This window comes from Mirounga angustirostris, unplaced genomic scaffold (genome assembly GCF_029215605.1).
Source record: "Mirounga angustirostris isolate CCGP_5_RB_7025 unplaced genomic scaffold, mMirAng1.0.hap1 SCAF_9, whole genome shotgun sequence".
Classification (NCBI taxonomy): domain Eukaryota; kingdom Metazoa; phylum Chordata; class Mammalia; order Carnivora; family Phocidae; genus Mirounga; species Mirounga angustirostris.
In genome coordinates this window covers 35,771,871-35,798,578 of record NW_026991717.1, presented here as the reverse complement: position 1 = coordinate 35,798,578, position 26,708 = coordinate 35,771,871, and the positions used below count along the sequence as shown (strand labels likewise).

At 41.1% G+C, this 26,708-nt stretch overlaps 1 protein-coding gene across 1 annotated transcript in view; it reads right to left on the bottom strand.

The window, feature by feature from the left end:
• UACA (uveal autoantigen with coiled-coil domains and ankyrin repeats) overlaps window positions 1-11,181 on the bottom strand; it is a 96,236-nt gene extending 85,055 nt beyond the window's left edge. Inside the window, exon 1 of the mRNA XM_045899770.3 lies at window positions 10,953-11,181. Coding sequence (XP_045755726.2) covers window positions 10,953-11,033 — 81 coding nt within the window. The 5' untranslated portion in view covers window positions 11,034-11,181. The remainder of the gene's footprint in view (window positions 1-10,952) is intronic.
• Window positions 11,182-26,708: the final 15,527 nt, after the last annotated feature.

The following is a 26,708-nucleotide window of genomic DNA, read 5'->3' as shown; positions in this document are numbered from 1 at the left end:
TTTTGAAGATCTAGATCTAAAAGTCTACAAAGGCATGTATTAATTGGAAAGGAAAAGATCAGGAAAGACTGCTGTTCATCTGGTTATGAAGGATAAAAATGGAAAGACCCTTGGTGAGATTTTTCAGTTAGTAATAACGAGAACTAACATTTATTGAGTTCTTAACTATAATTATTAATCCCATTTTCCAAATGAGGAAACCAATATATTTCAGTAACTTGCCTAGGGTCACAAAGGGGCAGCAAGACTCAAACCCAAGTGGGTTGACACACTGCTCTGCCTCCATACTGCCCCAGGCACGGTTGCAAGAGCTATGAATGGACATTCTTTGGCCCACAATTTGGCTTTTCTAAGGCTGAGAAAACACTCCATTTTCCACATTTATCTATTTAGCCACTGCCACAAATGTTGTTTCTATTTCATAAAGTGCTTTTTTAAATATAAAATGTTAATTTTTAAAAAGAATCCAACCGTAAAAAAAAAGATGAATCATAGAAAGATCTCTTATTAAAAACATCTCTCACATGTAAATTAGCAAGTGTTTGTGGGCTCTTCCTTCCTTACAGGGCTGAAAAGATCAGTGCCTAATACCCTCTCTAGAACCCAACTACAGCCAGTAGGCTTCCCCAGTGGAGACTCATTTTCTAGGTACCCCCAATCTCTGCACAGGGTAAGTACCCTGCAAATGAGAAAATCACGGAATAACAAAAACAAGCCAGAAGAAAAATTATACACTCACTGTTTTAGTTAAGAAAGCATGATGTATATGTCCTTCCCCTCTTCCCTCTCTTTAATAATGTCACAATCTGGTTTAAAAAAAAAATGAACCAAAAGTCACTGAGATTGAAAAAAATAATTATTTGTGTACCTGAATGGGAAAACCTTACCACAGAGGTAATGTCAAATCTTGACAACATATCAATAAGGTCAATATTAAAGACATATCCCCACCCAAAAAAAGTATATACCCTATGGTACACACTTGTGCATGCGCATCTCCAGATAGTAAGCCCACAATTTTCAGTTCTACTGGATTCTCAACACTTGTTTCACCCATATATCCTCCTAAATATTTAAAACCATGAATGGTAGGATAATATGTTGGGCAAATACACACACACACACAAAAGCAAAAAGGCAAAAGGGATAAGAATATCACAGATAATATGACAAAGTAGAATTCAAGACAAAAGTTGAATGGGACAAATTAAAGGCTTTTATACCACTAGTTACAGTCCACAGTGAATATAAAATAGCCAACAGTCTTAATGTATCAATTACCACAAAATTAAGTGTATAAAACATACACAACATAGCTATAGTGAGACACGCACTACGCTCAAAGCTAAAATAAACTAAGTAGCAAAAATAAAGATGTAGGGCGCCTGGGTGGCTCAGGTGGTTAAGGGACTGCCTTCGGCTCAGGTCATGATCCTGGAGTCCTGGGATCGAGTCCCACATCGGGCTCCCTGCTCAGGGGGGAGTCTGCTTTTCCCTCTGACCCTCCTCTCTCTCATGCTCTGTCTCTCATTCTCTCTCTCGCAAATAAATAAAAAATCTTAAAATAAAATAAAAAAGATGTAAAGCCCTTAAAGATCAACATGAACAAGGTATTAAAAGGAGAAAATGGTCAAAGAACAAACAGTTCCTAAAATAAGAAGTGAAAGTGGCAATAAGCATAGAAATATGTCCACACGCCCTAATAATCAAAAACACAGATTAAAGCTATACTTTGTTAAAGTTCATTTTTTCTTCCAGTCAAGTTGACAAATATGTTCTAAATCATATTACTGGAAAGGTGTAGTGAATGCAACAATTTTATACACTACTGGAAGGAACACAAATTGGTTTTGAGACTTAACATAAAAGGCCTTCCTTCCCCCTAAATACCCCTCCCTCCAATTTTCTTTGTTATATGGCTCAAGATACAAAGGCTATAATAGCTTTAAATTTGAAATTCTATCAGTTGACAATAGTTAGTAACATGGGTTCCAGAGTCAGGCTACCTGATCTTCACTTACTAACTATGGCACTTTAGGCAAGTAAATTATTTAACTTTTGTCTATAAAATGATAGCAATGGTACCCACTTCTTAGGGTTGCTGTGAAGGTTAAGTAAGGTAAAGTAAAGCACTCTGAACAATAATGGGGCATACATACTCAATAAATATTGGCTATTGGCACTTGGATTTCTTATAAGTAATTTCTTTTTAAGTAATTCACTAGCATTTGCTTAGTATTTCTAATGGGACATTCATATCTGCTCAAATCATTTCAAATTACTTATAATTTGAAATATGAGGGTTATTAGAATCAAATACGATTCAAAAAATTATACAGGGCGCCTGGGTGGCTCAGTTGGTTAAGCGACTGCCTTCGGCTCAGGTCATGATCCTGGAGTCCCTGGATCGAGTCCCGCATCGGGCTCCCTGCTCGGCAGGGAGTCTGCTTTTTCCTCTGACCCTCCTCCCTCTCATGCTCTCTGTCTCTCATTCTCTCTCTCAAATAAATAAATAAAATCTTTAAAAAAAAAAATTATACATATATAATTACTGTGGCATCAAGGTAATTAAATGCTGATTGAACAACAAAGAGGCAATCTGGAAACTTTAAAAAGAGCATAAGCAATGGTTTATGGCATGGCATGGTGAATTGTTTTATTCTTTACCTTCAACTGCATTTTGTTTTCTATGCTGAACATATGTGACCTTTATGCTGGGGGGGGGAGGCGGGTGTTAAAACAATAGACAGCCATTTAGATTGACTGGTTCAGTCATACACTTACTCTCTCTCAAGGGCACTTAGCAGGTCTGATTCGCTTATATAAGTACAGCTCATCATATTTCATCTTTTGCCAGAGCTTTAGTAACTCAACTATATCGGTTCATCTTCTGCACATCATTTTGGAGACTATACCATTCGGGAATAAATTAGTCAGCATCAGTAATATTCAAGATTTCTGAGGATAACAAAAGTCCAAAAGACAAAACCGATTTTGTGACAACGAACAGGTAAATTTATTCTTGTATTTTTGTCTTATATATTTAAGCCTAGAAGAGGAAAGCTATATAAAGCTTTTAATTATTTTATGATTTAGAAAAAATGAGGCAATAAGCGTGTATTATTCCACCTTTCTATTTACAATTTCAGTAAGTGCATTTCAGTCATCATTTTTTGGCAAATTAAATTCCCTACAGAAATCAATGTGACTGCTCTTGCACAAATAAGCTCAGGCAGGTGGAAATTTTCAACCATTTGTTATATTCCTTAGGTGTCAGGGCAAATGTTTGCATGATTACTAATGGGATACTTAAGTCCTCCATTATGATAGAGATGAAACACATGAGTTATAATGTTTAAATCTAAAATTCTTGGGTATAGATTTCTTCTCCAAGCATTCGACTGTAAATTAAACAGGGCTGATAAGAATAAAATGTTGCTGGCTATTAGCTAATTCTAGGAAGAAAGGGAAAAGAAAGGTGAACCTGTTACCTCACCAACAGAGTAATTTCTTTAGATGAAACTTTACCCACTCCAGTCAGAAATCTCTCTGAACAAGGACTTAAACTTGTCAAGGAATCCAAATTTTTAACTCAGGTTAAAAAAAACAAAAAGGAGGGGCGCCTGGGTGGCTCAGTTGGTTGAGCGACTGCCTTCGGCTCAGGTCATGATCCTGGAGTCCCGGGATCGAGTCCCGCATCGGGCTCCCTGCTCGGCGGGGAGTCTGCTTCTCCCTCTGACCCTCCCCCCTCTCGTGTGCTTGCTCTCTCTCATTCTCTCTGTCTCAAATAAATAAATAAAATCTTTAAAAAAAAACAAAACAAAAAGGAGGGCGCCTGGGTGGCTCAGTTGGTTAAGCGACTGCCTTCGGCTCAGGTCATGATCCTGGAGTCCCGGAATCGAGTCCCGCATCGGGCTCCTTGCTCAGCGAGGAGTCTGCTTCTCCCTCTGACCCTCCCCACCTCATGCTTTCTCTCTCTCTCAAATAAATGAATAAAATCTTAAAAAAAAAAAAAAGGAAAAGCTTTCCTTCAACTATTTACCCCTACCTGCCCCCTCCAGCTCCTTACGCTGACTGAAATTCTCATCCACACCTCATCTGCACCAGCCCCTACCATAACACCAAAGTTCCTTTCCAAACTGGTGCTCCCTCAGAGCACTATCATAATTTCACAGCTCCACACTTGCTGTTCTCTTGCCTAGAAAGCCCTTCAAAGTGTCCATCTGGCCCAGGCTCAACTTCACCTTCCTGCCTCCTCCCTGACCCCACCCTACACATCTGCGCTCCCACAGCAATTTATATACACCTCCATAGATGGCTTTTAACATAAGGTATTATTATTTTTTGTTTAGCTCTCTTAAAAATTTGAAGGCTATTGGGGCACCTGGGTGGCTCAGTCGTTAAGCGTCTGCCTTTGGCTCAGGTCATGATCCCAGGGTCCTGGGATCAAGCCCCGCATCAGGCTCCCTGCTCGGCCAGGAGCCTGCTTCTCCCTCTCCCACTCCCCCTGCTTGTGTTCCCTCTCTAGCTGTCTCTCTCGCTCTCTGTCAAATAAATAAATAAAATCTTTAAAAAAAAAAAATTTGAAGGCTGGGACTAGATTTTTCTTATTACAGAAATTTTTGAACGTATACAAAATACAATAGCATCACAAAAAGTAAATGCAATAGTATCATGAACCAGCCAACTACAACAATTAATTCATGACCAATCCTATTTCAACTATACCTCCCCTACTCACTTCTCCTACCCACTTACTCACGGATTCTTTGGAAACAAATCCCAGACTTCATGTCATTTCATCCATAAATAGTATACTTCTAAGTGTTTCTCTGAAAGATAAAAAAGGCTTTGCAAACATAACCACATTACTACCACTGTCACATTTAAATCTTTTTAGGTAATAATTCCACAAAGCCATCACATATCCAGGTGGTGTTTACATTTCCTCAACTGTCATAAATTACTTTTTTATTATTTTTTAAAGATTTTATTTATTTGAAAGAGAGAGAGAGCACAAGCAGGGGAAGGGGCAGAGGGAGAGGGAGAAGCAGATGCCCCCCAAAGCATGGAATCTGACGCGGGGCTCAATCCCAGGGCTGCAAGGTCATGACCTGAGCAGAAGTCAGATGCTTAACCGACTAAGCCATCCAGGCGCCCCTATTTTTATTATTAATCAAAGGTCTACATGAAGTCTATCATTACAATTGGTTAATATGTCTCCTAAATCTTTTAATCTCCAGATTTCTCCTCTATTTTTTCTTCTTATAATTTATTTTTGAAGAAACTAGGCCATTTGTTCTAAGAGCTTCCCAAGATCATAATTATATCCATTGCATCCCCATGTTCCTCCATCCCTGTGTTTTCTGTTAAATGGATTTAAGATCTAGAAGCCTATCATATTCAGGTTTGGTTCTTTTGGCAAGACTATTCATAGGCAGTAATGAATATTTCCATCAGGAGATAAATTACATCTGGTTTTCTTTCTTTTTGAGACATTAGTAGCCAATGATAATCACTGTCTTTGCCCTAGATCTATCAATTCATTAGGAGGTGTAAAATTGTGATATACTAATTCTGTCTCCCTTCTTCCTCTATTAGCTGGGATAAAACACTTTGCATAAAAGAGAAACTTCTCTCATCGAATATTTGGTTAGCCTCAGGAAAAGCATAATACCTCTTTCTTTGTTTTTATTTTCTGGTTCTTAAAAGAATATATCGGCTCCCTAGCATCCTCCAAAAGTAACAACTTTCTCCCTTTTTTGTAATCATTATTATGAATTCACAGATTTAAAGATTTTGGTACACTGTCATATTATCCTTATTGATGATGGAACCGTCCCATTGCAGGTCAAGTGGGAACCTCTTCAAGTTGGCTCCTGAGTCCTAATCTTTGATAGCCTCCTTGCTTTCTAGGGGGACAAAGGATTCCAGGCTCAACTTGCACATTTTCTGCTTCCAACTTGGAATTACCTATTTCTTCACAAAAGACCTAATTATTAATTCATTTTTAAGTCTAACTTACGTGTTCCATAAATGTTTTCCAAATTAAATAAGGTAACTGCTTACCAAGTCCAATTCCTGAGCTAATAATTTTAAATTTGAAAATACGTATCATGCACAATATAGATATACAATCACTATTCCACTCTTATTAAAAGAATTTAAATTGTTAACTACTCATCATTTAAATTCTTGGACCCACTGTCTACCAAAAGATGTACCAAAGCAACTCAACCATTCTGCTTTGGTATTATAATAAAATTCAGCAATTCAAATCACCATGATGACCTGGGGTTGACATCAAAAGTATAAAAACAGGGCTTCTTCCTTCAAGAACCACAAGAAATACAATGCAGGGAAACTAACCCTAGGGAACTGTCTGAATAAAACTTTAAGTTAAACATTTTTAATCAAAGGTTGGCATCTTTAATGAAATTGAGTAAACAGTGCTCAGTTAAGTATCATGAGTTTAAATGTAACAATCTATGATCTTATTTACATTACCCCAAAGTCATTGTTATAATAATATTAACATCTTTTCAAACATACTCCAAACCCTAAGAGGAAAAGACAAAACCCTCATTTTCAAAATCACAACTGAGACAAAACATAATCCTTTATGCTTTCTAAACATCTCAAACTTCATTTTTTTTTAAAGATTTATTTATTTGAGAGAGAGAGAAAACGTGCATGGGCCCAAGAAAGCAGGGTTGGGGGTGGGAATAGAGAGAATCTCGATTAGCAGGGAGCCCAATGCAGGGGTCCATCTCACGACCTTGAGATCATAACCCTGAGATCATGACCTGAACTGAAATCAAGAGTTGGACACTTAACCAACTGAGCCATTCAGGCTCCCCAAACATCTCAAACTTCTGTTCTTAGTGGGAACCAAAGGAATCTTTTTGAAGATATTTTTCAGTTGCTATATTTGTAACTCTAAATGTTTTTAGAAATACCAATATTTTTTCAGGGTCCTGAGACATTAACAAGATGTTTTAGAACATATTTGGTTGCTCATTTATAGAATTCATTGTTCCAAAATCAGAGTAGCCTAGAGAAATGGCAGCAAAAATAACCACAGAGCCTCCCATATCAGAGATAACTTTAACAATCAAGCATTTACTCCACTACAAATGTTAAATGTAGGTGCAGTTTAAGTGGAACCCCCTTCCAAAATGTCTGCTTACAATATTTATTTGCAGTACATCTACTAGTTCTTGAAATATAGCCCCTTAATTTTAATTACTCAATTTTCCTAGTCTGAACTAGGTGAAAACGGAATAGCCTATTCTCACTGTACACATAATTGTATACATAATTGTACATATAATTGCACATATAATTGACTAGATTTGAAATGGCATTTAGTCATTTAATTATCCCTTTCAGAAATCTGAAGCTCCAATTTAGTGATTAAGATAAATGTCAACGGGCGCCTGGGTGGCTCAGTTGGTTAAGCGACTGCCTTCAGCTCAGGTCATGATCCTGGAGTCCCGGGATCGAGTCCCGCATCGGGCTCCCTGCTCGGCAGGGAGCCTGCTTCTCCCTCTGACCCTCCCCCCTCTCGTGTGCTCTCGTCTCTCTCATTCTCTCTGTCTCAAATAAATAAATAAAAAAAAATCTTAAAAAAAAAAAGATAAATGTCAACAACAAAAATAGTCTTATTTTATGATTAAAAGAGGCAGCTATCTCCAGATTCAGCTAGTACAGGACAAACTCTCAACTGTATTTTGCCCACAGTTTATAATTATGAACTACATTTATGTATATGTGTATAAACATAACCTCTGTTGAGTGAACTCTAAACTCACTGGCGTATTTATAACCATGGTACTATTTAGAATATTTTAAATGATTTTTTCTACATATAATTTAGCATGTTAAGATTCTATATTTCACATACCATAAAACACTCATATACCTCAGTCTATTGTTAATGCATCTCTTCCAGATACATAAGCTTAAACAAGAAAAAAATATTTATGAAATACACATTTAAGATTTTTTTCCTCAAATCAAAGTTGTGCAGAGCATACTGTGATTATTTCCATGATAATTAAAATGACTGCTTTAAGATTCAAATTAGGTAACCATGGGGGAGGAAAAAAAAAAACAAGATATATGCCCCTTACTTTATGCCAGAATAAGATTTTATATGGATCAAACATTTAACTTAAATGTTAAAAAATGAAACAAATTAAAAAACTAAAAGAAGCGGGGCGCCTGGGTGGCTCAGTCGTTAAGCGTCTGCCTTTGGCTCAGGTCATGATCCCAGGGTCCTGGGATCGAGCCCCACATCGGGCTCCCTGCTCGCCGGGAAGCCTGCTTCTCCCTCTCCCACTCCCCCTGCTTATGTTCCCTCTCTCACTGTCTCTCTCTGTCAAATAAATAAATAAAATCTTTAAAAAAATAAAAATAAATAAAAAAATAAATAAAAACCTAAAAGAAGATGGGATTTTTTTTTTTTGTTTAATATTGCAGAGGAGAATGGCCAAGATGTAATGTAAACCAAAAAGTCACAAAAGGATGACCAATTCAATTGCATAAAAATAACCACTTTCTGCATAGCAAAAGCCACCATAAACAAAATCCTAAGACAACCAATTAAGAAAACATATTATTCATATTAAAATGGCTAATGTCCTTGATATAGAGTACGTACAAATGAATTTAAAAAATCAACAACCCAATAGAAAAATGGAAAGGATAAACTCTTCATGAAAAAAAAGAACATGCAGTGGGCTCTTAAAAGCATGGAAAAAGTAATTGCTCACACATTGGGTACATGAAGGAAATTTAACAACATTCTTCAGTATTACAAATGCACCAAATCCTTTAACCCAGCAATTCCACTTTTAGGAACTGATCCCACAAGTGTACACACACATACACACAGATGCACATATACACAAACTTGAAATATACACAGGCTGATTCATCATTGCATATTACAGCAAGGATTTGAAGGGAGATGCTCTGAATGGGCCTAATTATTTACACTTTAAAAAAAGATACAGAACAAGTACAGTGTGCTACCATTCTCATAAAGGGTGAATATTTATATTCATATTTGCTTGTATATGCTAAACTCTCTCTGGAGGAACATGCAAGCAACTGGTAACACCAAGAATACATACACATGTGACCAAATCTGACATTAGGGATTATGGTATAGGTTGAGAGCAAAAGGGACCTACTTCTCAGTACATTCATTTTATTCTACCTTGGTTTGGTTTTATTAGTCATGACCTCAATTATTTTCATTTAAATATTTCACAAAATTTATTCTAATATTTAACTTAAACAGAGATGTTCACGTTTTCTAAGCAGACAGCTTCTACCTTTTTATACTATGTATTTCTCTTGATTTTTATGCTATTTTAAGAAAAAGAATGCTCAGTTTATGTTCCAAATGTATAAAATGCAAACTGGCATGTTGATAATAGCAATAACAATTAAATACTCTGCATTTCTAGAAGAGAAAACAAGATAAAATTAAGGTATAAAAACCCTCCAAGTGGAATGTGAATCTGTAGTGCAAGCCGAAGAAAATGGGAAAATACAGCAAATAAATATAAAAAAGCTATCTTTTATAAAGCTGAAACACAACCTGCACTACCAAAAAGTTGAATCTTTAACACAACTACAGTGACCTCTGACATCACTAAATGACATTTGTCAATTATTATCTAAAAAGCAATGTGAAACAAAGTAATCTCTCCTATGTGCTTATAAAATAATTTCACGCTTTATTAAACAACATCAAATCATCAAAGATCATGCCATCTATAGCTTTCCTTTTTTTATTGGAAATTAAAGAGCCTAGTTTTGCCACAATTTCCTGTTAAGTCTAAGTAGAATCATCCCAGAAATAGGCGGAGAGAAAGCCACAATTCTGAATTAACTCATAACCAAAAGCGATTCATTAGTATTCTCATAAAGAGCATATATAATCATTTGGTAAAATCTGTGCAACACTATAAAGGTCCTTTTTAATTACTCCAAAAGGGCAACCGGGCAGTGTGAGCATCACATCTCATCTACGTTTCTGACTCTTCACGACTTTTTAAGTAACGTTTAATACTACAGAATGCTGACGATATTGCCATTCTTCTGACTTGCCAAATTATCTAAATCCCCAGCATCTGCCGTCAGGCTGTTTCTCAAGATTTCTGATCTGCCAACTAAAGAGTCTAGGGCCTGAGTGCTTCTTAGCGTGCACACGGGGGCCGGGTGGCAGATGAACACGGAATGCCTGCCCCACACGATCTGTCCCACAGGTGAAACTCGGCCCCACAGGACAACCAACTTCCCAGTTTCACCACCGCTTCCAGGATCACCACCCCGGGGCTTTGTCTTCATCGACGCCCGATTCCGTCTGCCTTCCTCAGAAATCAAACTTCCCCACTTCCCAGGAGTCCTTTAACGACAGCGGCCAGCCGCGACGCCCCCCTGCCCGGCCCGGCCCGGCCCGCCAGCCCCCGAGTCCCGGACGCACGGAGGGTGCGGAGAGCGGCGGGCTGGCGCGGAGTCCGCTGCCCCGCCCACCCGGGCTGCGGGGTGCGAGTCCCCCGTCTGGCCCCCGCGGGCCCGGCCCGACAGAGCGCGCGTGGGGAGCCGGGCCAACCCCGAGCGAGGGAAAGGGCCGGGTCGCCGGGCGTAGGGGGGAACCCAGAAAGCCGGGATGGAGGAGGGAGGCCCCTTGAGGCCCGGAGCGCCGGGGTTTCTCCCAGGAGCTCGGAGACCGGGGGTGAGGGGCGGGTGCTGCGCCGGGCCGGCGACGGGGACGGTCCCCAGGGTCCCGGCCCCAGGGAGGAGTCCCGGGCCGACGGAGCGGGACGGCTGAGGGAAGGCTGAGGAAGGCGGCGCGCGCTTCCGAGCACAGGACCCCGCGGCTCTCGGGAGGGCAGCGCCGGCTGCCCGGGACTCGCACGGGCCGCGGGACTCACCGCGCTGGCGGTGGCGGCGGCGCCGGACGACGCGGGGCCGGACGCGTCCTGCCTCCTCAGGCGGGACTTGAGGCTCTTCATGGCCAAGTCTTCGCAGTCCGGCTCCCGGCGGCGCAGCGCGCCCGAGCCGCGCGCGAACCTTCAAGTGTGCGGGCTGCTAGCGCTCGAGTAGGCGAAGGAGGCGGCGCCGGCGATCCCGGCCCCACCTGCCACCTGGGGGCTCCCGGCTGCCCACCGCTCCCCGGCCTGCGGCGGGGCTCCCCTCCCGCAGCCAATCCTGCCGCGGCCCTGGAGGGGGTGGGGCCGGAGCCGACCAATCGGAATCCGGGAAGGGGGCGGGACTTCCCTTTCAAACTTAATAACACCCTTCCTTTCCCTGCGGGAGGAAAAGTTTGGAACTTCAGCTGCGCGAGTGCGGGAGGTGAGCGGCCGCGGCAGGGACGGACGGGAGATCCAGGCTCCAGGCCACCGGTGCCAGCCTACTTTAATGATGGAGTCTCAGCTCTAAAGAGAGCGTGGGGTCCAAGCAAAACCCGCTCTCGTCTTGGCCGAACCCACCCCCCTCCTACCCACGTGCTCTTTCCCGAATTAAGTTCCCTTCCTTTCCTCTGGTCCCAGGAAGGACACACAACAGCTTTCAACTTCCCTTCCATCCGCCGATATTTTACCACACAAATCCTAGTGCCTGGAAACAACACGCACCAAAACTCCGGAAACAAGTAACAACCTCTAAGGAAAAAGGTGCTGGCGCTATGGAAGAACATACAACTAAGAACATACTTTGAAAGACATTACAGTAAATGTTAGATGGTCAATAATTATTTGATGAGTGAAGAACCTGCTGCTTTGGAGAGAAAGAGATGGTATGGGGGGATGGGGAGAGCATCCGTAAAATACAGTGGTAAAGACAGTGGTAAAAAGAAGGAGAGACAAAATTTGTGAAAAACAAATAAGTATACCTGGAGCCCTTTGTGCTCTACCAAAGACAAAAGAGGAAACAGGTCTAGCGCTTTCCATATGGTCACATTCTGCTGTACTTTTTGCTTTCCCACTTGATCTTCCCTCCCTGCTGCAGTATTCCCTACTTAATCTACTGAATTAATTTGTATGCCTCAAAAAAAAAAAAATAGTGTGGCTCAATGAGAATCTAGGCTTTCAATAATATTATTTTAGCTAAAAGTTTATAAATTAACTCGGATAGTAATACGTTTCTTGGTTCTTAGCTATAATTGCCCTCCGCCCAAAAGAATATTTAACTAATATCTATTAGATGTCTTTAACAGCAGTCTGTACAGACATCATCTCGTTTTGTTTAATCATCACAACTCTTCGAAATAGACAATCCAATCCATTCATTCATTTGTTCCACCTACACATATGTTTAAGGAGTACTATACAATGCTAGTTACCAGAGGAAAAATGGTAACCATAATATGTCCTTTGCATCCAGGAAGCTTACGATCTAGTGTGTAAGACAAAAAAGAAAACAGGTAATACCACTGAAGTATGCAGAGTTTGCCTCAGTTGCTAGGAGACAACATAGATAGCCAAGTTCTCCAGTCTAAGGGTTTCGAAAATGACCTGATGGAAGAAGCAAAGCCTATTTTGATACTTTAACTTATTTTTTTTTTAAATGACCCACATAGCCAAAGTGATATAAAAAGTTGTCAAAGGAAAACATATCATGGCCTTTTCTTCAAGAAATTTTTTCATTTTCTGTAGAAATACATTAAAGCTAATTAGTTAATTCATCCTGCCCAGAAACTGGGATTAATGAGAATCATTTAAAGGAAGGATGAAGAAACAGGCTGATGAGCAACACCCAATAATTTGCTTTTAACATTATGTCTTCAAAACTCTCGGCTGGAGTCAGTTTTTCACAGCAAAATATTTGTTCTAGCATGCACCCATTTGAAAAGACAAACAGTCCATGTTTCTAACAATGGATTCTCTTTGAAAGGTCAGTTGCTTTCTTTGGAGTTTCCTTAGAGTAACTCAAGGTTTTATTTAATTAACTGTAAATGGGGCGCCTGGGTGGCTCAGTCAGTTAAATGACCGACCGACTCTTAATTTCCCTTTGGGTTGTGATCTCGGGGTTGTGGGATCCAGGCCAGTGTGGGGCTCTGTGCTTAGCAGGGAGTCTACTTCTCTCCCTCTCTGTCTGCCCCTCCCCCTACTGTGTTAGCTCTCTCTCTCTCTCTCTCCAAAATGGATAAATAAATAAATACATACTGTAAAAAAAATTTTTTCAGAGCTTTCTTGGAGAGGCAGCATTCAAAGACTGTGTTAGCCCTTAACAAAAAAGTAAATAACAATGAACTACCTGAGAAAATTATTAAATTTTGTCTTGATTAGTTCTATGGAAGGAAATTTTCTTGACCCCTCCTCCTTCCTCAAGATCCACAGCCCTTCAGGTTTTGGTGGCTGCTTATAATGTCTGTGGACAGTTGTGTCTCTGTCCTCACCTACCACTGCAGAGCCAAAATTATCCCATATCTGGATTTTATAGAAGTTTCCCAACCAGTCACCCAACCTTCAGTCTCACCTTTCCCATCACCAGTAAATTATCAGTCATCATCAAAAGTCTTACAAAATATTCCTCCCTTGCTCAAAAACTTTCAGCAGTTAATGAATAAAATCTAACTCCTTTACTTGGCATTTAAGGCTCTACAACATGGACCCAAACCTGTTCTCCAGCTGGCAATCCAAACAAATTACTCTTCCAGCCATTCCTCAAACATGGGTCATGCCTTTCAATTTCCACATCTTTATGAGGCCTCCTCCAGTCATTTTCTACCTACATTCATCTAACAAAATCCTACTCCCTCCAGGAAGGATTGGAAGAGGGCTTCTGGAGTACTGTACTAGTCCATCTGGTTACATAACTAGAGTGCTGGTTATGGAACCAGTGTGTTCAGTTTGTGAAAATTCAGTTAGCCTATAGTCTTTATATGTACACTTTTATGTGTGTATGTTATAGCTTAATAAAAGGTCTCTTTAATCATAAATCTGTTCCAAGTGCCCTCCTTTCTAATAGAGCCTTCTCTGATCACTCCACTGAAAGTGATGTCTCCATCTTCCAAATGGCTCAACTGTAAATCTCATAGGATACTAATACGTAAGTTCTGAACAAGCATTATTTCACTACTAGACTTCAAACTCCTTAAAACCAGGAATAACCGATGTATGTTTGAATTCCCTTCAATCCTTGACATATAGTAAGTGCTCAATAAATATTTCTGAGTGAATTGATGTATTCTTTTCAAGTGAATTATGGTTGTTTGTTCCGTGTATTCATGTGATGCAGGACTGGTACTCCCCCTGTTGTGAGTACTGGCTGTCTTCTGTAGCATCCAAGTTCTCATAGCCCTGGTAACTGGCTTCTTTTCTGTTGTTACTGCATAAAGTCAAGGAAACAGACAGAGCCACAAGTCCAGCTTGCATCAGTTTCCAAAAATGTTGGGCAAGTTATTTTTATGAACTGTCTGCATGATGTCCCCATGGTGTCTGTGTCCAGTGGCCTTTATGGATTTTTTCCAGGCTAGAAACCTGATAGCTGATGTCTGCTTATTCCCATTTGAGAACAGCTAAGTAAATAGCAGTGGTTTGAATATGGAGTAGGGCTTTTTATATTGATCTGGAAGCCCCCCACATGAAGTAAAGTCACTATTATTAGCATTCAGCCAGACAGGTTTGGTTTGGTTTTGTTAACTATTATCACCATCGTTTATTTTTATCTTCCCTGCAGAGCAAAAGACACTTATCAAACCTACATGGATTTTTATTTGTTACCATACTGAATCTGTATGAAAGTTTTTGTTTTGCTTCTGTATTATAATTTATAAAACAAGGAAGAAATGAAATTTTAACGATTATTTTAATAGGTTATACATGCACAATGTAAAGAAACCTCAAATAATACAAAAGGGCAAAGTTAGTCTCCTTACCACCTCTATCCCTCGGCCCCTGTTGTCAGGGAACTTGTGTTCTAGACTGGGCAACAAAGCTCAATTGAAGAACGACTACTCACGGACCTGTAGAGTAGGATGGCAGATACGGATGGTATGCAGGGAAGGAAAAGAGCAGGAAATAAGTTTTCTTGAAGAGATGGTACCCGAGGTTGGACGGAGCTTCAGTGCGTGCACACAGGTGAGAAGGAAAGCCAGGGGAAAGAGGATATCCAGGGGACCAGCCAGAGCAGGTAAGAGAGTACAGTCGGGAGATGCTCACTGATAATAATCTGATGATAATGGCAACAAGATGACAAAGACCATTCCTTAGAAGAAGAATAAAGAACTGACACACAAAATCAGAAACGTACACATAAAAAGATCCCTTTTGAAACAGGAAGATCTTCCAGACAAGCCCCGGTTATGAACTTCGCGTCCAATGACTTCCCTCTTCATTTGTAGAGCTTCCGGCTGCTCCTGGTCGCTTAGGGAACCTGGCCAACAAAGCCGTCAGTAAGTCCTTGGAGGGAACAATTGTCTCCCAGCTCAGATGCCAGGGCAATAACTGCCAGAGCCACGTGTGGCCACGGGGGTCACAAGGAAGGGCACCCCCAGCCACAACTCCTACTTCAGCACCAGGAATGCGGGGCCTCAGGCAGTTCTCACACCCTGGTCTCTTGCCACATTCAAAACTAAAACGCATTGCATAAGAGCTTTTAAAAAATAAGTAGGTCATCTTTGGCACTCATTTAAAAACCATCTGCATTTCTAGTGAGCTCTCCGATGACTCCATCCTAGAAAGCTAGAGTGGGAAGAAGAAAAGTGGGAAGAAGGGATAGCTTCTGCACCATAGACACTTGTGTGCGTTTTCTTCGTTACTCAGCTTAAAAACTTCTAGGGATGTCAATCCCTCTTAAAGAATCTTCTCTAATTTCTCCCATGGAGTGTTGTTTTGTGCTCCAGTCTAGCAATCTTAAGCCGGATAGCTATCTCCCAAGGAGGGCTGCTTTCCATCTCTCTCTCTCTGTCCTCTGTGGCATTTACAGACTGCCTTCCACCTATGACACGCCAAGTGTGTCATTGGTTTCAATACTGAAAGAGAGAGCAAAAAGCAGGGAGGGACATGGTCAGGAACTTCCTCTCCATAATTGAGCTTACACCTAAAAGCAGTTGGAATACTCAGTTATTTCTTTGAATTCAGGTTTAATATATATTAAAAAAAAAAAAAAAAAAAAAAAGACCAACCTGTTTCATTTGCTGAAAATGAACTTTCGTTATCAAGTCTTGATTACATGAACTCTAGAAATACTGTTGGCTTCACGTTAATGAGATCGATGGCCCTGCATGTGCATGGGTCAACGGCAGAGGCTCTTGATTGCCTCTTTTAAAATTGTCTTACTCATCCTGGAGCCCAGATAAATGTAAGGAATTTGGTTCAGGGATCAGTAATTGTCTGACTCCATAGTAAACCTTCCTGGACCTTGGAGTTTTCTTATCTTAGCTAGGATACCAGGATATGCACAATGAGCCAAAAGACTCCCAAGATTCCAGCACTCCTGAATAAGTAGAGTAGATAAGCTTCTTGCTTTTGAGTTGAAAATATGGCAAATAAAGATCTCCATAGAGTTTAAATGAAAGTTTTACTTGTCCTCCTTATAATTTCCCCTTCCGGATCTCCAGAGGGACTTTTAAATTTCTGGCAAGGTATTAGTAAATACTCTTCATTGAATAACTAAATTACTGGTAAATTATGTGACTAGTATATCACCAGTTACCACGTGCCAATCTTTGCTACTCATCCTGATTAAAGAACATTGCAGACAAGATAAGTCAAGATAAATCTCATGTTCAAATGTACTTGGTAAATGACCCGAGATTTATGATGCACCTTACTTTTTAAGATTCTATTTTTTTTATTTGACAGAGAGAGAGAAAGAGAGAGAGAGACAGCGCACACAAGCAGAGGGCAGGGGCAGAGGGAGAAGCAGACTCCCCGCTGAGCAGAGCCAGGCGGGATCAATCCCAGGACCCTGAGATCATGACCTGAGCCAAAGGCAGACACCCAACCAACTGAGCCACCCAGGCACCCCTATGATGCACATTTAACAATGATCATATTATCGCTTAAATTAAAATTACTGTTGACTATAGTGGTTTAAATTATGACAAAAGGAAGGCTATAGGCAACATACTGGATATGTAGATGTTCTAACAAAGTTGTATGTAAACATGGTTTATTATATATATTATGTTTTATGTTATATAATATTGTATATTATATATTTTAATGTACCACTTGGAATTATTTCATAAAATATCTTTACAATTTAATATGTCTTTATGTAAGTGCTGATTTTTATGTGAAAATTAAATCCATAAAGTATAGATAAAATGTGCATTTTAAAGGTTAATCTTAAAAATTAGTTCCTTGCACAATACCATAAAGGATTTATGGGTGGATGGATGGATAGATGGATGGATGGATTTGGTTACCAAAAGACTCAGACTTTTGCTTTCTGGAAAACAGTAGCTGGCGAAAAAATTTTCCTGCGTGCCCCTTCTTTAAAACTACTTGCATCAATGTTTAAATTATCATAAAAATGAAAATATAATTTGTATCAAATTGGCAAGTAATATTTAATTACAATGCTGATTTGAGAGAAAATTTTTAATTAAGATATGATTCTTGCACACAACATCATTATTCCACATCGATATAAGCCATTAGGGCTGTTTTAAAAGCATACTTTATTCTGAGAGATTTGTCCACTATTCTGCCCTCATGGATAAGCCACATATATGTTCTTTACATCATCTATACTGGTTTATAACAATTATCAAAAGATCTTCAGTAATAATTGATCAATGTATGCTTTTCTTATTGCTGTTTTATGAATGCTGTTGCCACAAGCAAAAGACATAAAATAACTAATAAACTAAAATACCAACACATTCCGGACTTCAAAAGAGTTACGTTTTAATTCTACCATGCTAGGGAGAAGCATGTACGTATTATGCTTCACAAACTTCAAAACCGTCCCTAACCTAAACAACAATTAAGAATAGTTCCTTTGAACCTTAGAGGGTGTGGTCCATGAATTCGCCAAAGATCAAGGCACAGCATTTAAAAGCTAAGCTAAAAGGCATGTTTCTTCCACTACTGAGCCATGGAACTCTGAGAGAATAATAAACTCCCAAGATCCATCAACTTCTTAGCTTATAACTCTGAAGTGACACTCATCAGGCCAACAAATGCAAATAAGCCTGAAAGCCCTAACATCCACAGGGCTGGGCTCTTATTAGGCAAGTAAACCCCAACGGAAGTAATCTTGGGGAATTTCCAAATATGAATCACAGCAGATCACCTGCTCACACTCCCACATCAACACTTAGAGCCAGTCATCTGTCGATAGACGAGGCTCTTTCCATAGCTTGGCTATTGTGGATATTGCTGCTATAAACATTGGGTATGACGGAATACTACTCAGCCATCAAAAAAAAAAAAAAAGAAATCTTACCATTTGCAATGACGTGGGTGGAACTAGAGGATATTATGCTAAGCGAAATAAGTCAACCAAAGAAAGACAATTACCATATGATTTCACTCATCTGTGGAATTTAAGAAACAAAACAGAGGAGCATAGGGGAAGGGAGGGGAAAATAAAAATAAGATGAAATCAGAGAGGGAGACAAACCATAAGAGACTCTTAATCATAGGAAACAAACTGAGGGTTGCTGCAGGGGAGGTGGATGGGGGGATGGGGTAACTGGGTGATGGACGTTAAGGAGGGCATGCGATGTCATGAGCACTGGGTGTTACATGAATTCTACCTCTGAAACTAATAATACACTATTTGTTAATTAATTGAATTTAAATACAATTAAATTTTAAAAAAGACTTAAAGCCAGAAAGCCCCCATTCACTACCACGCCTTATCCTAGTCAACGCTATCCAGCCTATGCAGAAATGTTAACGCTTTAACGTGCTTTTGCTTAAATCACACCTCTCCAGAAAGAAATTGAAGTGAACTACAACAAATGTCATTACCATACTTCCCATAACAAAAGTAGGAAATGAATCTGAGGAAGGGAGAATTTTTGTTTACTATTAGAACAACTATTATTGCTGTCCTTGAGTCTGAAATTTGGCTTTCAGCTTCCTAAAAGCCAGGGCAAAACAAAGCAGGGAACAATCAGTAACAGCTCTAATACTGGAAAAGGAAAAGGCACAGCAAGTTCTCCATCAAGGCAAAGTTTTCCTGATGTTGCATTCTACAATAAATTTCTCACATGGGTGTGGCTTTCTATGTAGGGCAGTGAGCAATGTAGCAGACTGGCTCCTCAACTATACTTACTATTGTAGTATTTAGAAATGCCTTTGTGGGTGTCCAGAATGTTTATTCAGTCACACAGCAGTCGCAGGTTAGTCACAGGTGATGTGTGAGGCAGCCTTGGGGGAAACGGCGGGTAATGAGACAGACAAAGCACCTGCTTGCTCTCATGGAGCTGGATTCCAGCAAGAGTGGCGGGAAGGAGACAAAGTAAACATACGTAAGCAAGATAAATGCAGATAGTGGACATAAGGAACATGCTAGAGAACAAGCTACTGTAGACTGGGTGCTCAAGGAAGTTCTTGTTGGAGAAGTGACTGAGCTAAGGTCAGAATGACAGAAAGGAGCCTGCCAAGTTTAGATGTGGAAGCAGAACATGCCAGGCAGACGAAAGAGCAAATGCAAAAGCCCTAGGGACAGTCCAGCTTGGCAATGTTACAGGAGGGTAAGGTAGGCCAGGGTGGCTGAAGCATAGTGGGAGAAGAATATGAGCCAGACCAGTGTGGAGAGGCAGCCTGGGGCCAACATGAGTAGAAATTGCAGGCCAAAGTAAGGGTTTTGGATTGTTTTCTTACAGGAAGCTAATTAAGTTTTTCTAATAGGAAGCTAATTAGGCAGGGATTGATGGATCTTACTTATATACTGAAAAAAATCTTCCTGCTTCTAGGGAAAGAATTGATCATAACTGACTAAGAGGAAAAGCAGGAGGGCATAAACAGGATTGGGATACAGACTAGAAATGAAGATGACTTGCTGGTAGACTGGATAGGGAGAGGGAGACATCAAGCAGCTAGATGGGTGGAGATACTGTTTACTGAATGGGGATGACATTGGGAGCCCTGTTTTGAAGGGAAAGCCAGGGGTTCTATTTTGGTCAGCAGGTTGGAGCTGCCCATTGAGGAGCCAAGAAGGGAGATACTACACAGGCGGCCTAAACAGCAAGAGTGAAACTCATTGGAGAGATGGGGCTAGAAACACAACCTTGGGAATCATGGGCAAGTACATGGAGCTTAAGGCCATGGGACCAGATGACATCTATTATGGAAGAAGAAGGCCAAGGGCCAAGATGTGGGTCCTGCAACATTTAGAAAGCAAGCAGAGAAGGCAGTGCATAAGAGATGGAGAAGAAATGGCTGGAAGGCAGCCAGAAACCCAGAGCGTGGTGCTGCAACAGCCAGGGGAGGGTGGTTTTTCAACGGCCAGCCCTGCTGAATACCACTAAAAGATGGAAAGCATGAAAACAGATGAGCGACCATTGGGTTTGGCATCATGGATGCTGCTAATGACAAAACAGCTTCCATCAGTTTGGGGGAGAGAAGGCTGAGTAAACTGAACTCAAAGAGAATGGATGGAATGAGGGGGAGACTATGACCAATGTGGTGTGAAGGGGAGCAGAGAAATGGGGAGAGTAGCTGGAAAGAGGTGAGATCAGTAGAGGCTGGGAGAGTAGAGGTGGGAGCTACTAAAACTTTTTTGTAGGCTGGAAGGAGAATGAGCCAGTCCAGGGGAAGGACTGAGGAAACAGAGAAGAGGGATATGTATAGGAGTTAGACCCTTAAGAAGGTGAAAAGGGGGGCGCCTGGGTGGCTCAGTCGTTAAGCGTCTGCCTTCGGCTCAGGTCATGATCCCAGGATCCTGGGATCGAGCCCCGCATCAGGCTCCCTGCTCTGCGGGAAGCCTGCTTCTCCCTCTCCCACTCCCCCTGCTTGTGTTCCCTCTCTCGCTGTGTCTCTCTCTGTCAAATAAATAAATAAAATCTTAAAAAAAAAGAAGGTGAAAAGGGGTGTGATCCTTTAGCTAGGAGGTTGGACACGTCTTCTGTAGTAACATGAGTGAAGGCAAAAAATACAGGGTCAGATGCACATAGGTTGGCATCGTTAGTGGAAGGCAAAGAAAGAGGTCTCAACTGGATTGCTTCTGTTTTCTCACGAATTATGATCATCGGTTAAAAGGAAGATGGGCAATCAGGAAACAGGGCTTTTGAATGTTTGAGGAGAAGGAGAAGGCATAAAGTAGCCAATATTTTTCAGTCTTACAGCTCTGAAATATCAACTTGGTCTGCTGATCTACGGAATCCCCCATGTGATTCTGAGAGTAGGATGATAATTTCTCAACTGATGTCTTTCTACCAGCAAGGTGATCAGCTTACATAGGGACCCCCAATATCTAAACTACCAAGTAGCAAACATTGGTTAATTTGTGTTCCTAAGCTATAGAGGGATTGATCTAAATATTGTTCACCAAAGCACCACATCTTACCCTTATGTGTGTGTATGCGCCCCATAGCACAATGTCCTGCTACCACCGTGATAACACAATAACTAAAAGTTTTTGAGATATTACCACGTGCCAAGCACTGTGCAGAGTTCTTTACACGTGTTATTTCTTTTACTACTCCCTGCCAGTAAACGAGCAGTATGCACCATTAATCCAGTTTTATGAATGATGATGCTGAAGCTTACATAGACTAAATTATATCAATATTAGAGAAGAGGCAGGAGAGTCAGCAATTATAATCATGCCATGTAGTTATAGATGGAATTGTGTAAACAAATGTAAAACCAAAGCCTAATAAGGGATTCACACTTGTAAACAATTTGCTCAGAGAAGGGTGCCTGGGTGGCTCAGTTGGTTAAGCGACTGCCTTCGGCTCAGGTCATGATCCTGGAGTCCTGGGATCAAGTCCAGCATCAGGCTTCCTGCTCAGCAGGGAGTCTGCTTCTCCCTCTGACCCTCTCCCCTCTCATGTGCTCTCTCTTTCTCATTCTCTCTCTCAAATAAATAAATAAAATCTTTAAAAAAATAATAATAATTTGCTCAGAGGGAAAAAAACCAACTCTAAAGCCAAGACTTAAATAAAATGACCTGTTGGGTGCCTGGGTGGCTCAGTTGGTTAAGCGACTGCCTTCGGCTCAGGTCATGATCCTGGAGTCCCGGGATCGAGTCCCACATCGGGCTCCCTGCTGAGCGGGGAGTCTGCTTCTCCCTCTGACCCTCCCCCCTCTCATGTTCTCTCTCTCATTCTCTCTCTCTCTCAAATAAATAAATAAAATCTTTAAAAAAATAAAATAAAATAAAATAAAATAAAATAAAATAAAATGACCTGTAAATGATTGGCTATAGAAAGTTAAAATACTTCAGAGAAAAAGTCCAAAACTAAAAAATGGGAATTTAGAAATCCCTGTTGACACAACAAAGTCTGTTGAAAAACAGATTCAACCAGTGGTGTACTGGTAAAATGTTTCATAGTAGCTGACTTTTTGGGGGTGGTCAGTGGGGGAAACCCTGGTTTATGTAACTGCCAATTTCCACGCGTAAATACTCTCTCCATGGAGAGACAGCAATGTGACCTCAACTGGCTCAGGAAAACTCCTCTGAAATTGACCAGTCAGCTCGCGAGAGGTGGCTCCAGTCCTCCGCTGAGAGCAGCTAGTATGAGTCCTTCTAGGACCATCAGAACTCATGTTCCCTCAGGTAGGTCTAGCACCGATAATGTTGAGATCTCAGAGCGTCAGTTGGTCTGAGATTATAGCCCCCCTCCTATGAGCCAAGTAAATGAAATAAAAAGGGAACTCCTTGAATTATGCTGACTCTAATGTATTTTTGGTATCAGGGTTAGGAACAGGTGAAACAGACCATCTTGTTTTAGTCTTTGCATTTTGTTCGTATCTTCTCTTTTTTCCAAAGTATTGAAAGGATCAAGTGAATAAGACATAATCACATCTGGCGATTCAGAGTGGTCACTTCCTGTGTTTCAACATGCCTATGGAATGGCAAGCCTATGTTCTCAAGCAGTAGTTATACGACTTCTTCAAGCAAGGGAGGGCCCGAGAAGTCAGTGTTGATTTATTGGATAATGTAAGTGACTGAGTTTTCTGAATGAAAGAAGAGATTTAGCTTAATGCCATTTTAAACAAAGGATTCATTGACCTTCTGATTTCAGGTTTAAGAATATGAATAGTCATGAAAGTGAAGCATTTATAAACTCATGGGTGACTGTCATGTGAACTTTCAGAATTATGTCTTTCCAATTTCATTTCTGATTCAAGTCAGAACAAGCATGGTTTAGAGTGCCGGGTGGAAACAAGACACTTAGGTAGAATCAACTTTCAGATATGTTCCATATAGGGGTTTTGTTTTGTTTTTTTGTTTTTAATGTCAATGTTCCTAGTATTGTAGGAGTACTGCATACTAAATCAAAAACCAAAACATTCAAAAGTCTAGTAAATGCTGTCCAAAATTGAGATTCTAGATAAATATCTCATAAAACAAGTGAAGTGGTAAAAAGAGCATCATTAAAAACAGGGAGAATCAAGCAACATGAGAGTTTGTGATTAAGAACATTCATTTGTTCATACATTAAATATTTACTGGGTGCCTTGTAAGTGCCAGACACAGTTTGGACTCCTTGATCTTTGTTCCTAAAGGACAAAGATCCGGAAGTGAAAAATGCCAGTGTGGCCAGAACAGAACGAAATAAAGGTCGACAGATAGAGATGGCCTGAGGGATGGGAGGTAGAGCGGGGATCTAGGTCACGTAGTGCCTGCTAAGGATATTAATGAGGGCTTATGGCTCTTCAGAGGGATATGGGAACTGATACCATGGTTTTGCAGTGGTCCAGGCAAGAGGCAATGGTAACCAGACCAGGGTAGTAGCAGCAGAGAAGTGATCCAATTCTGGATATATCTTAAAAAAAAAAAAAAAAAAAAAAAAAAAAATTTTATTTATTTATCAGAGAGAGAGAGAGCATAAGCAGGGGGAGCGGCAGGTAGAGGCAGAAGGAGAAGCTGACTCCCCGCTGAGCAAGGAGCCCAATGCGGACTCAATCCCAAGACCCTGGGATCTTGACCTGAGCCGAAGGCAGACGCCCAACCAACTGAGCCACCCAGGTATCCCCAATTCTGGATATATTTTGAAGGTTGAACCAATAAAAATTCCTGATGGATTGAGATGACATGTAAGAGAGTCAGTTATGAATCTTCGCACCCGGAAATTGTATACTGAGAGGAGGAAGGCTGTAGATGAAGCAGGTTGTGGGGGTGGGCATTAAGGAAAATCAGGGGGTCCGTGTTGGGCATGTTTAATATGAGATGTCTATTACATATCCAAGTGGAGATGGCAGATAGGAGGCTGGATGAACCTGGAGTCCAGGAGAGAACTCTGGGATGGAGAGATAAACTTGGCGGTCATCAGCACATAGTTAGTGTGACACTGTGTGAGGTCACCAAAGAAGGAAATGCAGATAAAGAAAAGAAGGCTAAGGACTCTCTAGGACACTCCAAGGCAAACAGGTTGGGAGAAGATAAGGAACAAAGGAGACAGATATGGAGAAGTGACATCCAGTGAAGAAGGAGAAAAACCAAAAGGGCGTGGAGTCCAGTGAACCAAATGTCACAAGTGTATCCAGGAGGAGGGCGTGGTCAGCCCGGTCAGTGCTGTTAACTTGTCCCACCACTAGGGACTGAAAACTACCGCTGGATTGATTGATTGATTGATTATTTTTTTTATTCTTATGTTAATCCCCATACATTACATCATTAGTTTTAGATGAAGTGTTCCATGATTCATTGTTTGTGCATAACACCCAGTGCTCCATGCAGAATGTGCCCTCCTCAATACCCACCACCAGGCTAACCCATCCTCCCACCCCCCTCCCCTCTAGAACCCTCAGTTTGTTTTTCAGAGTCCATCGTCTCTCATGGTTCGTCTACCCCTCCGATTTCCCCGACTGATTGATTATTTTTTAAGATTTTATTTATTCATTTGAGAGACAGAGCATGAACAGAGGGAGAAGCAGAGGGAGGGGGAGAAGCAGACTCCCCGCTGAGCTGGGAGCCTGATGCAGGATTCGATCCCAGGACCCTGGGATCATGACCTGAGCCCAAGGCAGATGCCCAACAATCTGAGCTACCCAGGTGCCTCTACCACTGGATTTAGCAAGTCGTGGATGGGGTGGTGGGTACAAAGGCTTGGCTGCAGTGAATTTAGGAGGAAACAGGAAAATTGGAATAGACAATTCCTGCAAGGAGTTTCGGTGCAAGGAGGAGTGACGAAATGGGGAGTAGCTGGTGGAGCAAATAAGATGAAGAGAAGTTTTTCTGAAATTGGAGAGATTAAGTTTCCAAATAAATTCTATGTCCATGGCTCCATGTACACACGTCAGTCTTAGCAATTTTATTATTCTGTTCACATGTTTCTCTCCCCCAATAAATTGTAAGTTTCTTGAAGATAGGGACCTTGTTTTATTCAGCTCTATGTGCCCGTAGGCTAACCCAGTATATTGGTTTACTATTGCTGCGATCACAAATTACCACAGATTTAGTGGCTTAAAATAATACAGCTCTGTGAATTCGACATCTGATGCAGGTCTCACGGGGCTAAAATCAAGGTGTCCACAGAGTGTTCGTTTCTTCGCTTTTCCCAGCTCCTGGAGGCTGCCCTCATTGCTCGGTTGGTGGCCCCTTCCTCCATCTTCAAACCAGCATCACTGCATCTCTCAGACCATTCTTCCACACCCATATCTCCCTTTCACTCTGAAATCAACTGGGAGACCCTCTCTGATTGTAAGGAGGCGTGTAATTACAATGCCCCACCCCTGCCCCCAACTATCCAGGATAACAGCTTCATCTCAAGGCTCTTAATTTAATCGCATCTGCAAAGACCCTTTAGCTTTGTAACATATTCACAGGTTCTGGGGATTAAGACGCGGTCATCCCTGCAAGTCATTATTCTGCCTATCACATCAAGTGACTGACACATAGATCAGCAACATTTGTAATGCAAACCTTATACGGTTTTTCTTTTGATATTCATCACATTGCATTAGAAAGGTTTAAATTCCTCAAAAGCCTGTGATCTCTACAAGAACAGAAACTATATCACTTTTGTCCTTCACTATATTCCCAGCCCTTAACACCGGGCGAAAAGTGGGTGCTTAATTAATATTTGTTTAATGAATGAATACGTGAGCAAACCTATTCTTTCATTTGAGCTGCTATAGGGGAAATCTCTTCTTTGGGCTTAGCAGATAATATCTGACCCTTTCGAGAGAATTAGGGCTCCTGCTCTGGGAGCAGGGTGTTTATCTTCCTTGTCCTCTCTTACGTCTGATCTAACAGGTTATGCATAACGTAGCTCTGCGGAGACAACTTTTCTATATAAAATGGAAGTGTCCCAAGACAAACTTTTCTGCACCTTGCTTTTTTATTTGACCGCGTCAGTCTTTCGGACTGCTGCTTGGGATGCCATAAAATAGAAGTGCAAGAACTTAGGACACCTTTATAAATAGGGCCCTAAGGTGGTGACTCAAATGTGGTAGAATTTTGGGCATCTGAGGCAGAGAGAATGTGACTGGTCCTGGGTGGGAACAGACACGGAGGGCGCCTGGAAGCCCAGATGTGTGTCACAGGCAAATCTTAAAGAATGCAATTCGGACAGGGTTGCAACAACCAGAAAGCAGCCAAAGAAATCTGGA